Raw genomic sequence first — 16,423 nt, 5'->3', positions numbered from 1 at the left:
TAAATCAGTGATTTCCATCTAACATCTAAACCTTTCTCTCTCTCTCTCTGCTTTTACAGTAGGATAAAAAATGAATAACCATATAAAGGTCAACACAAGCCAAGAAGTGCCAGAAATATTACTTGGTATGCAGCCCTTAAACATGGTGGGAATAGGGAAGTCAGATTTCTTTTGAGTTAACTACTTTTTTATTTCCTACCAGAAGTTTTACTATATTCAAGCATGTACTCAGAAGATTGCTGCTATTTGTTGAGATAAAAATCTGCAGTTTGCTTAATCAATTCAGAAACAGTTGTCAAAAAGACAAGGGCTGCAAACAATGGAAGATTAAACAGAAAGTATCATTCACATCAAAATAAACTAAAGGATGGTTTTGAAAACAAGTTTGAGTAATTCATATCAAGAAAATTAAGTATAAAATATTTTGAAAGCTCATAGGAGAAATAGTTCAACTCAATATATAATATAAATACCTTTAATAATATTTTTAATTTGAAAATGCCTTCAAAATACTATTTTTTACTTATTGTTGAAGTGTAATTTACCTGGAGTAAAATATACAGATCTTAAATATTATAGTTCAGAGTTTTCAGAAATATGCATGCCCAGGGAGTCCACAATGTTATCAAAATATAGAGCATTTCTAACATCTCAGGAGATTCTAGAACTTCATATATTTGGAATCATACAATATGAATGTAACAACCAACATCATAGGAATACAACCAATTATAAGAGATTTTAAAAAACTATATGCCAACAAATTGGGTAACCTGGAAGAAATAAATTACTGGAAACATATAACTACCAAAACTGAAACAAGAAGTAGAAAACTTGAACAGATAGATAGCCAGCAAAGAAACTGAGTCAGTAATAAAAAACTACCAACAACCAAAGTCCAGGACCAGATGGCTTCCCAGGTGAATTCTACCAAACATTTAAAGAAAAATTAATACCTATTCTCTCAAACTATTCCAAAAAAACAGAAAAGGAAGGAAACCCTCCAAATTCATTCCATGATACCAGAAACTGGCTTCTTTCACTCAACACAATGTTTTTTAGATTCTTCCATGTTGTTGTGTCTATCACTAATTCATTTCTTTTTACTGTGAGTCACATTCCTTTGTATGTATATTCTACAATGTGTTTATTGAATATTTCACTGATGAAGAACTGATTTGTTTTTAGCTTGGGGCTATAATGAATAAGGTTGCTATGAGCAGACTGACACAAATCATATGAGATATTTTTTGGTTCTATCTCTTCATTTCTCTTAGGAAAAATACCTACGAGTTGAATTGCTGAGTTGTAATTTACATTTCCCACAGCAATATTTGACAGCCTTGGTTACTCTACCTCATTGCCAACATTTGGTGATTAGTCTATCTAGTTTTGTCAATTTTATTATAAATTTTATCACTTTTATTATATTTTCAAACAATCAACATATGATTTTGTTGATTTTTTCTTATGTTTGTCCCTTTGCTAGTTTATTGGTTTCTGATCTTTTTATGTCTTTTTCTTTCTCTTTATTTTTTTTATCATCGAAGTATAAGATTAGATTATTGATATAAAATTTTCTTCTTTGCTCATAGAAGCATTTAAAACTATCAATTTTACTTTAAGAACTGCTTTGGCTGCATCCCACAATTTTTAATATGCTGCCTTTCAATCATTCAGATTGAAATATTTTTTCATTTCCTTCATTGACTCAGGGACTACTTAGAACTATGCTACTTCATTTCCAGATATTTGGGAATATTCCAGAGAGCTTTTTGTCATTGATTTTAATTTAATTTGATTGTAGTCAGAGAACATATTTTGTATGACATCAGTTCTGTGAAATGTATAAAGACTTGTTTTATGGTTGAGCATATGACCTATTTTGTGCACATAAAAAGTCCAAAGTAGAATTCAAGAAATATCAATTACACTCAATTAGTTGATGTCTTATTCTATAGACTTAGAGAAATTGTGCCTATTTTTCTAATGATTGCCAAAAGAGGAGTGTTAAAATCTCCAATTATAACTGTGGATATATCTATTTTTCCTTTATGTTTTATCAGGTTTTGCTTCATATATCAGACTCTTATATCACAGTCATGCATAATATGTCATCCACATAAAATGACATCTTGCTGAAATGACCTCTTTTTCCCAAATTCTCAGGATGACTGTAAGGATGTTGTTCGTGTATCCCTTTTCCTTAGGCCCTGTGAGCATGCAGGGGTGGCTCTCCTTCCCTAGAAAGAGCTGACACTTCAGATGTGCTGCAAGCCGCTGTACAGGCCTCTTCCCCACAAGGTAAAAGATACCCTCCTGGAGTTGGCCCTACTTCCTCCTCTCCTGACTGCCAAGCTAATGGTTTGGTAAGGGAGAAAAGAGACTATATATCCAAACTAGTATAAGAATTAATCAGCATATACTAACAGGAACCAAAAAAGCACCCCAGAGATTGGATTTTGAGATACTAACCTAAGAATGGATAAACAATAATTCACCTTTTTGAAACAGTGGATTTTATAAGTACTGAAGCAAGCACTCCAATGGCTGCAGTAAAGTCACTGCTGAGGTGGCTCTTAGCAAGTTGGAAAAAGTAATGGTTAACACTCAAAAAGATGAAAATGCCTGAGCTGCCTCTCCTGGCAGACAGTAGAGGAGGAGCTCCATAACACCACAGCAATGATGGACTGTGATGACAACCTCAGTCTTTCCACAAAACCTGTAGGCGTGACTAAGTACTGGGAAAAATATTTTCAGGAGTTGTCATTAATATCCAGAAATCCAGAGTGACATCACAGCCCCTATATTACAAAGGGGATTTACAGAGGCCAGAGAATAAGTAGGGTCATGGCTAAAGTCTGGCTCAAAGTGGGCTTATTTGGTCTATGCACCCACCCCATGATTAATCCAAGATTCCCTGCATAAATAATTTTAACTAATTTACCAAATTGTTGGAGTAAGCTGTCAGAGTTGAGAAGGCCACTCCAGTGTCTTCCTCTGACTTGTGACAGACAATTTGAAATTGCCTCACAGGCACAATTTGGTTTATTTTTGTAGCCTTTTCTTGTGAGGCTCTGTTAATTCTTTTCAGCTTTTTCCCTTAGTAAATTTTTTTGAAAATACATTTTTCAGTTTGAGAACTTCCATTCGGTTCTTTGTTTATATTTCTCATTTCACTTCTGCAATTTCTCAACTGTTCACTCATTATATTCATTATTTTCTTTAAAATTCTGAACATTTCGGGGCGCCTGGGTGGCGCAGTCGGTTAAGCGTCCGACTTCAGCCAGGTCACGATCTCGCGGTCCGTGAGTTCGAGCCCCGCGTCAGGCTCTGGGCTGATGGCTCAGAGCCTGGAGCTTGTTTCCGATTCTGTGTCTCCCTCTCTCTCTGCCCCTCCCCCGTTCATGCTCTGTCTCTCTCTGTCCCAAAAATAAATAAACGTTGAAAAAAAAATTTAAAAAAAAATAAAATTCTGAACATTTCATAAGCGCTATTAATTCTGTTATTTCTTTCATTTCTGAGTCTGTTTCTATTTGTTCCTGGCTATGGGACACATTTTCCTGCTTCTATATATGTTATATATTTTTTTGTATGTTGGACATACATTTATCTGAATTTTATTATCTTCCTTTAAAAGAGTTTTGTTCTGGCAGATAGTTAATTTGATGGTTGACAGTTTGAGCTTTCCAAAGTTTGCTTTTAATCTTTTATTAGGGCAAGTCAAAGTAGTTCCTTCTCCAAGGCTAGAATAACTCTTCCCCTTGGCATGTCTTATCAAGGGTCTTAACTGAATGCTCAGAATTTTCAGTGAGGTTCCTCCAATGAGCTGGTCAGAATTTCTACATCTATAACCTCTGGAATCTCCATTTAGCTCAGTTTCCCATGAGCTGTTCTTTGGAGGCATCATTTTTTTCACTTTTCCATAACTTAGTATTTGGTCAAAGACTAAAGGGAACTACTACAAATATTTCTTAAATTACTTTCATGCACCTCCTTCCTTTTGTGATCCTATCCTGCAAATTCCAGTCCCCTCAGTAGCACTGCGCTCAGATCACTGCCTCATCAGTTAATCAAAGACTACTGCACCCCGTGCTCTACTTTGTAACACTATTGTCTGAATAGTACTTCTGTGCAAAAATCTGGGGTGATCATGCTGCTCACTTTGAATAGTTCCCTTTTCTTAGGCATCACAGTCCTACTCTGCCAATTTTCCAACATCTGAAAAAACAACTGCCAAAAGTTCTGTTCAGTTTTGTAGTTCATTGCAGTTGAAGAGCTAATCTATTTCCAGTTAGGGAGCTAGTTCAGTTCTATTCAAACATGGCCCCAAGCATAAGAGCCCCAAAATAATTTTAAATGTTTTTCTATTAAAAAATAAAAGAGTAATCCTTGTTTTGTACATTTTCATGAAATTATTTATAAAAGTCATTGACTTGTAAGTCATGTTTCTCTTAACATAATTTATGATTATATTTCATTGCCAGCAGCAATAAAACATAAGCACTAGAGTTAAGTTACATATATATAATGTGTATCAAAATTCAACTATATTCAGCAAAGCAAGAGAGAGTAACAAAATAAAAATATAACAAATATGTACAATCCTATCCCCCATTCCATTAATGTGCTTAGCATATATATATATATATATATATATATATATATATATATATATACTTTGCTGTATATTGCACACTTCCCTAAAGTTATATATATTTATAAGCACATATATATATGTGCTTAGCATATATATATATATATATATATATATATATATATATATATATATACTTTGCTGTATATTGCACACTTCCCTAAAGTTATATATATTTATAAGCACATATTCAGGTACAGAGTTATATACACAAAAATGTGTGCTGTAATTTGTGGAAAATTGAAGGATTATTATTATTGATGGTACAGTTTTTCTTGTATTTACTGACTTTAGTACCTAACTCATTCATGGGATATGACTTGATAATCCTCTGCCCAAAGAATTACCATTATGTAGAATATAACAAGGAAACAACATTAAAAAAAAAACCTGTTTAGTCAATCTGAAAGAGTATGTCTGTTTTGTAAATTCCATAAGTACCTCATAATTCATCTGCTTCTATGCTCTAACTTTGAGGGACCACTAGGTGGCTCAGTCGGTTAAGCGCCTGACTTCAGCTAAGGTCATGATCTCACTGTTTATGGGTTCAAGCCCCACATCGGGCTCTGTGCTGACAGCTCAGAGCATGAAGCCTGCTTTCTACTTTGGATTCTGTGTCTCTCTCACTCTCTGCCCCTCCCCTGCTCATGCTCTGTCTCTCTCTCTCAAAAATAAATATCAAAAAAATTTAAGTTCTAACTTTGATATTAATAGTTCTAAAAATGAATAAATTCATAATAAGACACTCACATTAAATGAGAACTATTGTAAAGCTGATAGTAAAATCAACTAATTATCGACTTAAACAATTTACAGAAAAAAATTAAGAGTGACCTTTTGTAGTTTACAATGAGAAAAAACATATAACTGAAATATTTGGGTAAAATATGAACATAGAGAAGTTAGACTCTAATTTAGCCTGGCATCAAAAAACATTCTTCCTGGGTGCCTCAGTCGGTTAAGCGTCGGACTTCGGCTCAGGTCATAATCTCAGAGTCCATGAGCTCGAGCCCCATGTCGGGCTCTATGCTGGCAGCTTAGAGCCTGGAGCCTGTTTCAGATTCTGTGTCTTCCTCTCTCTCTGACCCTCCCCCATTCATGCTCTGTCTCTCCCTGTCTCAAAAATAAATAAACGTTAAAAACAAAAACAAAAACATTCTTCCTTGGGGCGCCTGGGTGGCTCAGTCAGTTAAGCATCCGACTTCGGCTCAGGTCATGATCTCAGAGTCCATGAGCTCGAGCACTGCGTCAGGCTCTGTGCTGGCAGCTCAGAGCCTGAAGCCTGCTTCAGATTCTGCGTCTCCCTCTCTCTGACCCTCCCCCATCCATGGTCTGTCTTTCTCTCAAAATATATCTCAAAATATGTCTCAAAAATAAATAAATATTAAAAAATTTCAAAAAAATTCTTCCTTATAGCTGATTTATTATGCATGTTTAGTTGCTGGTTGTTTTTTTTAATTAATGACTCTGATGATATCACTGAATTTTTGTTTTAGGTGCTTAGAAAACACATATTATCAATTCATCCAAATGGTTAAATGGAGACAGTATTCTTAATAATTAAATGTGGGAATAAAGGCTAGCTGAAAACAAAAGTTGTAGTTATATTACAGTGTAATGTGAGTTTCTTCACCAGGGCATCTGAGGATTACAAAAAGTATAATCTGACATTGCTGAATTTTTATAAGAAATGAATTATAATAGTATTCCCTTTAAACATACTAGGAAATATAACAAGTATGATCTATTTTTGAACATAGGCTAGACACTCAATGAAAAAAAAAAAGCAACTAAAAAAATTCAATTTACCGAAGAGTAGAATATCCAGGCAGTGACAGTGAACAACATATTTCAGCTGCCACAACTGGATACAAACATGCTCTTAGACTGTCACATATCCAAGTAACTGAAGTACTTAAGTACTGAAACCTGTTTGTATTAGCACAGAAAGTGAGAATAGAATCAAACCTGAGATCTTTCCCATGAAAGAATGTGCTGTGATTCAAACTCACTTAACTGTACATGTGGCTGTGTATGCACATTCACACACACACACACACATACACATACACACAATTAAAATACCTTTCTGCTTTTCCTCTGGGTAAATGGGTGGCTCACCCTAATGAAGGCACAACAATTATTTATCTTTAGACAAGAAAAAGCTTAGCTACATTTAAAGGATGTCCACATGACCAGTAGGAGCCACAGACCTCTATATGGTCCTGAGTATAGAACAATTCCCAAATTTAAAGAATGTACTTTGAAAACAAAATACAACCTACAGTTCTGAAAACGACCTGTATAAAAATGCAAAAGGGAATATTTTTGGAAGTAAGAGAGGAAGAGAGGAGGGAAAATAAATCTGAATATATACTATTTCTAAAAACCTTAGCATAAATTCAAGGTCATTCAGTATATGCCCCCTCCACCTCACCCTTGTCAAGTAGGTTTTATACTTTGTTCTCTATGGGTACAATATGGTGAATATGCCATGTTCTTTCATGACTTGGTGCCTTTGCAGGGTATGTACCATCTGCCCAAAGCGCCCTGCTCCCTCACTCTGTTAACCTACACTCCAGAATTCCTCTGGAAATAGGTCCTTGAAACCCTCTCACACCCAGTCGGGTTGAGGTGACTGCCCTTGGTTGGCATAGCAACAATGCAGAATATTTCAGTTTAACTCCTCCCCCATCACACATCCCATTAGTCTCTGAGAACCATTACAGCAAGGACCTTAACTTATTCATCTCTGTATTCCAAACACATAGTATAGTATCTGGCATACAGTAAATACCAATAAATGTTGAATTATTATTTTACATGAAAACTTCTAACGAGGCCAAGTTATTTAACAGTAATTAAATAACTCCTTAATAAATATACCGACAAATATTAGCAGCTTACCCTTTGAGGTCATTAATTAACTTGTTTTTTTCCTGGACTATTCGCTTGTGGTGCATTCGATGAAAATCGCGTTCTTTTTGAGTTTTCAGCAGGTCTTCTCTAGCCTTGCTAAAAAATAATAATAATTTTAAAAATCATTAACTCCAAAAAAGTATCTGACAAAGTACAACATCCAGTCATGGTAAAAAAAAAAAAAACTCTCAACAAAGTAGGTTTAGAGGATACATAAGTCAATATAATAAAGGCCATATAATATGAAAATCCACAGTTAATATTATCCTCAATGGAGGAAAATTAAAAGCTTTTCCTCCATAGTCAGGAACAAGACAGGGATGTCCTCTCTCACCACTTTTATTCAACAAGTACTGAAAGTCCTAGCCATAGCAATCAGAAAATAAAAAGAAATAAAGGATATTGCAATTGGCAAGGAAGAAGTCAAACTTTCACTATTTGCAGGTGACATGATATATATGGAAAACTCAAAAGACAGCACCAAAAAAATATTAGAACTGATAAACAAATACAGTAAATTCGCAGGATCCAAAATCAACATACAGAAATCTGCTGCATATCCACACACCAATAATGAAGCAGCAGAAAGAGAAAATAAGGAATCAATCCCATTTACAAGAGCACCAAAAACATTAAGATGCCTAGGAATAAACCTCACCAAAGAGGTGAAAGACCTGTACTCTGAAAACTATAAAACACTAATGAAAGAAATTGAAGATGACACAAAGAAATGGAAAGACATTCCACGCATTCATGGATTAGAAGAACAAATATGCTAAAATGTGTATACTACCCAAAGCAATCTACACATTTAATGCAATCCCTACCAAAACACCACCATCATGTTCACAGAAAAAAAATTCTAAAATTTGTACAGAACCACAAAAGATCCCAAATAGCCAAAGCAACCTTGAAAAAGAAAAGCAAAGCTGGAGGCATCATAATTCTCGACTTCAAGTTATATTAAATCTTGTAGTGATCAAAACAGTATGGTACTTGGCACAAAAACAGACATATAGACCAATGGAATAGAATAGAAACCCCAGAACTAGACCCACAAACGTATAGCCAACTAATCTTTGACAAAGCAGGAAAGAACATCCAATGGAAAAAAGACAGTCTCTTTAACAAATGGTGCTGGGAGAACTGGACAGCAACATGCAGAAGAATGAAACTAGACCACTTTCTCACACCACTCACAAAAATAAACTCAAAATGGATAAAGGACCTAAATGTGAGACAGGAAACCATCAAAACCTTAGAGGAGAAAGCAGGAAAAGACCTCTCTGACCTCAGCCGCAGCAATTTCTTACTTGACACATCCCCAAAGGCAAGGGAATTAAAAGCAAAAATGAACTACTGGGACCTTATGAAGATAAAAAGCTTCTGCACAGCAAAGGAAACAACCAACAAAACTAAAAGGCAACCAATGGAATGGGAAAAGATATTTGCAAATGACATATCAGACAAAGGGCTAGTATCCAAAATCTATAAAGAGCTCACCAAACTCCACACCCAAAAAACAAATAACCCAGTGAAGAAATGGGCAGAAAACATGAATAGACACTTCTCTAAAGAAGACATCCGGATAGCCAACAGGCACATGAAAAGATGCTCAACATCGTTCCTCATCAGGGAAATACAAATCAAAACCACACTCAGATATCACCGCATGCCAGTCAGAGTGGCCAAAATGAACAAATCAGGAGATTCTAGATGCTGGAGAGGATGTGGAGAAATGGGAACCCTCTTGCACTGTTGGTGGGAATGCAAATTGGTGCAGCCACTCTGGAAAACAGTGTGGAGGTTCCTCAAAAAATTAAAAATAGACCTACCCTATGACCCAGCAATAGCACTGCTAGGTATTTACCCAAGGGATACAGGAGTACTGACACACAGGGGCACTTGTACCCCAATGTTTATAGCAGCACTCTCAACAATAGCCAAATTTGGAAAGAGCCTAAATGTCCATCAACTGATGAATGGATAAAGAAATTGTGGTTTATATACACAATGGAGTACTACATGGCAATGAGAAAGAATGAAATATGGCCCTTTGTAGCAACATGGATGGAACTTGAGAGTGTGATGCTGGGTGAAATAAGCCATACAGAGAAAGACAGATACCATATGGTTTCACTCTTATGTGGATCCTAAGAAACTTAACAGAAACTCATGGCGGAGGGGAAGGAAAAAAAAAAAAGAGGTTAGAGTGGAAGAGAGCCAAAGCATAAGAGACTCTTAAAAACTGAGAACAAACTGAGGGTTGATGGGGGGTGGGGGGGAGGGGAGGGTGGGTGATGGGTATTGAGGAGGACACCTTTTGGGATGAGCACTGGGTGTTGTATAGAAACCAATTTGACAGTAAACTTCATATATTGAAAAAAAAACAGTATGGTACTGGGTGGCTCAGTCATTTAAGTGTCCAACTCTTGATTTTGGGTTAGGTTGTAATCTCACAAAAGTGAGATCAAGCCCCAAGTCAGACTCCATGCAGGGCATGCAGCCTGCTTAAGATTCTCTCTCCCTCTTCCCCCTACCCCTGCTCTGTATCTCTCTCAAAAATAATTAATTAATTAATTAATTAATTTTTAAAATAAAAAGAATCACTTAAAAAACACTATGGTACTGGCACAAAAATAGACACATATATCAATAGAACAGAATAGAAAGCCCAGAAATGAACCCCCAATTTTATGGTCAATTAATCTCCAACACATCAGGAAAGAATATCCAATGGGAAAGAAGCTGTCTCTTTGACAAATGGTGTTTGGAACAGGACAATTACATGCAAAAGAATAAAACTCGACCACTTTCTTATGCCATACACAAAAATAAATTTGAAATGGATTAAAGACCTAAATGTGAGGCCAGAAACCATAAAATTCCTATAGAGAACACAGGCAGTAACCTCCTTGACATTGGCTATAGCAACTTCTTTCAAGGTGTCTCCTGAGGAAAGGGAAACAAAAGCAAAAATAAACTATTGGGACTTCATCAAAGTAAAAAGCTTCTGCACAGCAAAGGAAACAGAAAAACTAAAAGGCAAACAACAGAAAGGGAGAAGATATTTGCAAATGACATATCTGAAAAAGGGCTAGTATTCAAAATGTATAAAAAAATTTATAAAACTCAAAATCCAAAAATACATAATCAAGTTAAAAATGAGCAGGAGACATATTTTTCCAAAGAAGACATCCAGATGGCCAACAGACACATGAATAGATGCTCAATATCACTGATGACCAAGGAAATACAAATCAAAACTACAATGAGGGGGCACCTTGGCGGCTCGGTCAGTTAAGTGTCCAACTTCAGTTCATGTCATGATCTCACAGTACATGGCTCAAGCCTCACATGGGATTCTGCGTTGATGGCTCAGAGTCTGGAGACTGCTTCTGTGTCTCCTTCTCTCTGTCTCTCTGCTCCCCCCACTTGTGTTCTCTCTCAAAAATAAATAAACTTAAAAAAGAAACTATAATGAGATATCACCGTACACCTGTCAGAATGGCTAAAATCAACAACACAAGAAAACAACAGATGTTGGTGAGGATATGGAGAAAGGGGAACCCTCTTGCACTATCAGTAGGAATGAAAACTGGTACAGCCTACTATGGAAAACAGTATGCAGGTTTCTCAAAAAGTTAAAAATAGAACTACCTTATGATCCAGCAATTGTACTACTAGTGTTTACCTAAAGTATACAAAACTACTAATTCAAATAGATACATGCACCCTGATGTGTATAACAGCATTATCTACAATAGTCAAATTATGGAAACAGCCCAAGCATCCATTGATTAGTAAATACATAAAGAAGATGCAATATATGCATACAATGGAATATTACTCAGCCCTAAACACAAATGAAATCTTGCCATTCACAACAACACGAATGGAGCTAGGTGAAATAAGTCAGAGAAAGACAAATACCATATGATTTCACTCATGTGAAATTTAAGAGATAAAACAAAGGAGCAAAGGGGAAAAAAGAGTCATGTAACTATAAAGATCAAACTGATGGTTACCAGAAAGGAAGTCGTTGGGGATGGGTTAAATAGTGATGGAGATTAAGGAGGGTAGTTGTAATAAATACAGGGTGTTATATGAAAGTGTTGAATCTCTATATTATACACCTAAAATTAATACCACACTATATATTAACTGGCATTTAAATTAAAACGTCTAAAAATATCACTGCTAATTCCTTCCTGAAAAAAAAAAGCTATTTAGTAATCAGTTCAAATCCAGTATTGAGCAATTCTAAAGATAATTAAAGAAATAAAGATTCCATTATAATTCACATTGAAGGATTCTCACCAACATAGTACATATAGGGTTGGGAGATGAACCGGCCACTACCTATAGCTTCAAGAATAGTCATTCATATTTCATTTAAGTAAAAGAAAATTAAATGTATGCTGCCAAAATAATTTACAATTCATCTACTTACAAAAAGAATTGGTTTACAGAATTGAAATACATATTTAAAACAGGATAATTCAAAATAATTACAAATAAAATATTTTACCAAGTTTAATTCTAAATGTGCTTGAATATATGGTTAAAAGACAATGGTATTCGGCTACTTAGTTCTGATAATTGTGAAAAAGAAAGCATATATGTTCTGGAAAACCAAGATTTTATTCTGGCAGTGCATATGAGACATATATACCACCTGCAGATCATTTTAGTAAAATAATTGGTAACTTGATAAAAAAGGCTCTTTAGTATCAGTATTGTAATAAGAAACATTCTTCAACTGGATATACCTTCTGCAAACCTGTGATAGAAAGCAAGCAAGACTATTCTTTCTAAGCCTGGGCTGTAGGTAAAAAATTAATAGGAATATTTCACCTACCTCGATAATACATTAGTTTCACAATCTGATAATGTAAAATATAATTATAATGAAAAAGTAGCTATCTAACAGTCTTAGTTAACTGAAAAACTAACCTAGTTAACTACTGCACTGAGACTCCCATGTTCTGAAGAATGGGTGGACTGAATTAGAGTTCTTACAATGCACTAGAGGTCAGAATGTAATAAATCTACTTCTTTGTCTTACAGAATTTCTAAATTCAGATTCACATAAAATAAATGCAAAAAGATAGATTTCTGCATTAAGAGCTATGTCAGAGCAATCACTGAGGAGCAGTTACTGGGATGCTGCCCAAGAAATGGGATGAGCTTAGGTTTTCAGGCTCCTGATAGGGCAAATTATGATCAGTGAGACCTTACTTAAAGATCAAGTCATATATGGCATATGGAGAAAGTGTCTCATGCATACTTCCAAGTTATTTCTTTTTCCTCAAACCTCCCCCCTTTTGACATGATCTTTTCCTTAACATGTTCTTTATTTTACCACAAATGTTGTAGTTTTTATCACAAGTAGTGTGTCACAGTACTTATAGTCTATTCCCACCATCTAACCCTCCACTTCATTTCCATGTCAATAACCTTGAAGTTGATTGAAATATTCAGTCTCGAAAAAAATTCTGAGGAATATGTCAATTATCAGATGAAAAAAAAAACAATTTATTTTGTCCAGATTTTAACCTTCAGTGTGAATTAAGATGGACCAAAAATGAGAGAATCCCTCTGCCATCATATGCCTAATGAATAGTGGATGAAGAGGAAAGAGAAAGAGTTTGAGTAGAGTGACTAAAAAAGGCTAAGTTGATTTTTTTGTTGTGAAAACACAAGAACATCACTGGAATTCTCATTCATTTAGAAGAAAACTATGTAAAGTGACTTATATACCATCTTGCACATAAAAATACTCAATAAATTTTACTTTTACCACAACTACCAGATACACTCAATTCCTCTAACAGCAAGATTTATTTACATAAAATAGGGGGCATGCCAGTAGATAAATATCTTCTAATGGACAAAATATCAGGATACACGATTATTAGTAACACTATATATCTTTATAAAAGAATTTAAACTTTTATGAATCTCTATTTTGAGTCTAAGAAAGCTGTCTTACTTTCAACAACTTCATGAATTATATAAAAGAGCAAATGTTTTATCTTACCTGAAATGTAAACCCATAATAGGTTAAAAAATACTTAGAAAAATAATGCCAAGTTTCTTAAGCTGAACTATAAATGTGCAGCATTGCATCAACTCCCTTTTTAAATACACATTTGCAGGACTATTTGTACTTATCCCAGGAAAGAAAGCATAGGAATTGATTAAAGTATTAGACCTTAAAGTTTTTCTGACCATTAAATTGGTTTTCAGGGACTTGCTTTCTATTTGCACAAATGAAGTTTACTCAGTAAAACAATTTAAATTCATTTCATGGTGATGCTTCTGTTATGACCTTCCTACTGCCCATATGCTTAATAAAAAGAAAATAAAAGTTGTACTAAAAAATAAAATGTATAATATTTGTATAAACAATATTTTAAACTATATAATATTTTCTCATTACATTAATACAGCATCATTGTGGTTTTAAAACAAATCTTTTACTAAGACACCAGATTCTATTTAAAGTACAGTAAAGTAAAAGTTATTCAGTGAAACATTCTATTTACATTTGTGTATCATAAAGAACACACATCTTACATGTTTTTCTTTTTTTATATTCTATTTATTTATTCATTCAAACTTTTATTTAAATTCTAGCTAACATATAGTGTAATATTAGTTTCAGAATTAGAATTTAGGGGTCCCTGGGTGGCTCAGTTGGTTAAGCATCCAACTTCTGCTCAGGTCATGATCTCACAGCTCGTGAGTTCAAGCCCCGCGCTGGGCTCTGTGCTGACAGCTCAGAGCCTGGAACTTGCTTCAGATTCTGTGTCTCCTTCTCTCTCTGACCCTCCCCTGCTCATGCTCTGTCTCTCTCAAAAATAAATAAACATTTAAAAAAAGTAGAATTTAGTGATTCATCAGTTACATATAACACCCATTGCTCAACACAAGTGCCCTCCTTAATACCCATCACCCATCTAGCCCATCTCCCACTTACCATCAATCCTGTTTGTTCTCTATAGTTAAGAGTCTTTTATGGTTTGCTTCCCTCTTTCTTTTCCCCTTCCCCTATGTTCATTTGTTTTGTTTCTTAAATCCCACATATGAGTGAAATCATATGGTATTTGTCTTTCTCTGACTTATTTCACTTAACATAATACACCCTAGCTCCATCCACATTGATCCAAATGGCAATATTTCATTCTTTTTGATGGCTAAGTAATATTCTATTATATGTATATACCACATCTTTTTTATCCATTCATCAATCTATGGGACATTTGGGCTCCTTCCATAATTTTGCCATTATTGTAATGCTGATATATGAACATCGGGGATGTGTGTCCAATCAAACCAGTATCTTTGTATCCTTTAGGTAAATACCTAGCAGTGCAATCACTGGGTATTAGGGTAGTTTTATTTTTAACCTTTTGAGAAACTCACCTCCTATTTTCTAGAGTGGCTGTACCAGTTTGCATTCCCACCAGTAGTGTAAGATGGTTTCCCATTCTCCACATCTTCACCAACATCCATTGTTTCCTGTCTTATTAATTTTAGCCATTCTGACAAGTGTGAGGTGGTATCATGATTTTGATTTGTATTTCCCTGATGATGTTACTGAACATCTTTTCATGTGTCTGTTGGCCATCTGGATGTCTTCCTTAAAAAAAATACTGATTGATTCCTATCTTCTGCCCATTTCTTAACTGGATTATTTGTTTTGGGGGTTTTGAGTTTGATAAGTTTATATATTTTAGATACTAATTCTTTATCAGATATGTCATTTGCATGCTTTTTCTTAATGAAATGGCAGAATGACTATCTAATTTCCCCATTTCAAGAAACCAGCATATCAAAATCTATAATTAAAATATAAACTATTAAGATACTCATAATTGTATCATACTATAAAAGTACTGTCCCCAAATCTCCATGTTTCAAATTATAAATGTGATTTAATAGTGTGCTCTTAAAAATTATTTTTAAGTGAATTCCCCCAGTAAAATAATTTTATTAACTAGTTTTAATGAAGTATTTGGAACAACCATTTAATAATAGATTTATTGGGTTATTTTGTTATACAATTTGACAAAAGGAAGCATACATTTACTTGTTTATCTGCACCAAAGTAGGCCATCTTTGTCATGTATTTTTCTCATGCATAAACAAAAAGCAAATTAACTTGTGGTAACAGTATTACATTATTTCCAATTACAGTATTACCAATCATTTCATTATTTGCAACTGGTTGTAAGTTCATTTAACCCACTAATATTAATACTGGAATAATTGTTGGATAGCCAAAATGGGTTCAACCATATTAGAGGAAAACTTTCATTATATTCTTAACCAAAAAAGAAAGGGGTATACCCATGTCCAGAAAAAATACCTTCTTAATTTAACAAGCAATTACCTAAACACTAAACCATAAAATTTTATGGGCCTCATTATTATCTTTATTTCCACAGTGTTTCTGAATGTCATTAAATTAAATGGTTCTTCAGAAAAGCTGGATACTCTCTGACCTTCTATAGAAGTGAATTTTGTAAGTGAAGTTAGGGCTGCTTACTAAAGCATCTAATTTTTCTTCAATATTAACTGCCATTTAATTTTAATTTTCTTTGTTTATATTTTCAGGCAGAAGGTTAAAAAAGGTACTTCATTATTTTTAAAATGATACATTTTAATCTTCTAATTTGCAATTCCTAGTCAGTTTTTCTTTTCTGTCAAACCTTTAGTACACTCAATAAAACTTTTCTGGTCTGCATTATATTTCTTTAATGTAAAGCCCAGCAAAGGACCACAGTACTCTAAATGGGGCAAGACTTAACTTTATAGTTCATTGTTAAAATTTCCATC

At 34.5% G+C, this 16,423-nt stretch overlaps 1 protein-coding gene across 5 annotated transcripts in view; it reads right to left on the bottom strand.

Annotated features, from left to right (window-relative positions):
- SPAG16 (sperm associated antigen 16) overlaps positions 1–16,423 on the bottom strand; it is a 997,079-nt gene that overhangs the window by 948,688 nt on the left and 31,968 nt on the right. For all 5 annotated transcript variants that reach the window (XM_019838629.3, XM_045034448.1, XM_019838628.3 and 2 more), the window contains one exon: positions 7,565–7,672. In XM_019838629.3, coding sequence (XP_019694188.1) covers positions 7,565–7,672 — 108 coding nt within the window. The remainder of the gene's footprint in view (positions 1–7,564; positions 7,673–16,423) is intronic.

Source organism: Felis catus, chromosome C1 (assembly GCF_018350175.1).
Source record: "Felis catus isolate Fca126 chromosome C1, F.catus_Fca126_mat1.0, whole genome shotgun sequence".
Taxonomy (NCBI): domain Eukaryota; kingdom Metazoa; phylum Chordata; class Mammalia; order Carnivora; family Felidae; genus Felis; species Felis catus.
Note: the sequence above shows the minus strand (reverse complement) of the source record. Positions and strands in the feature narration are given on the sequence as shown.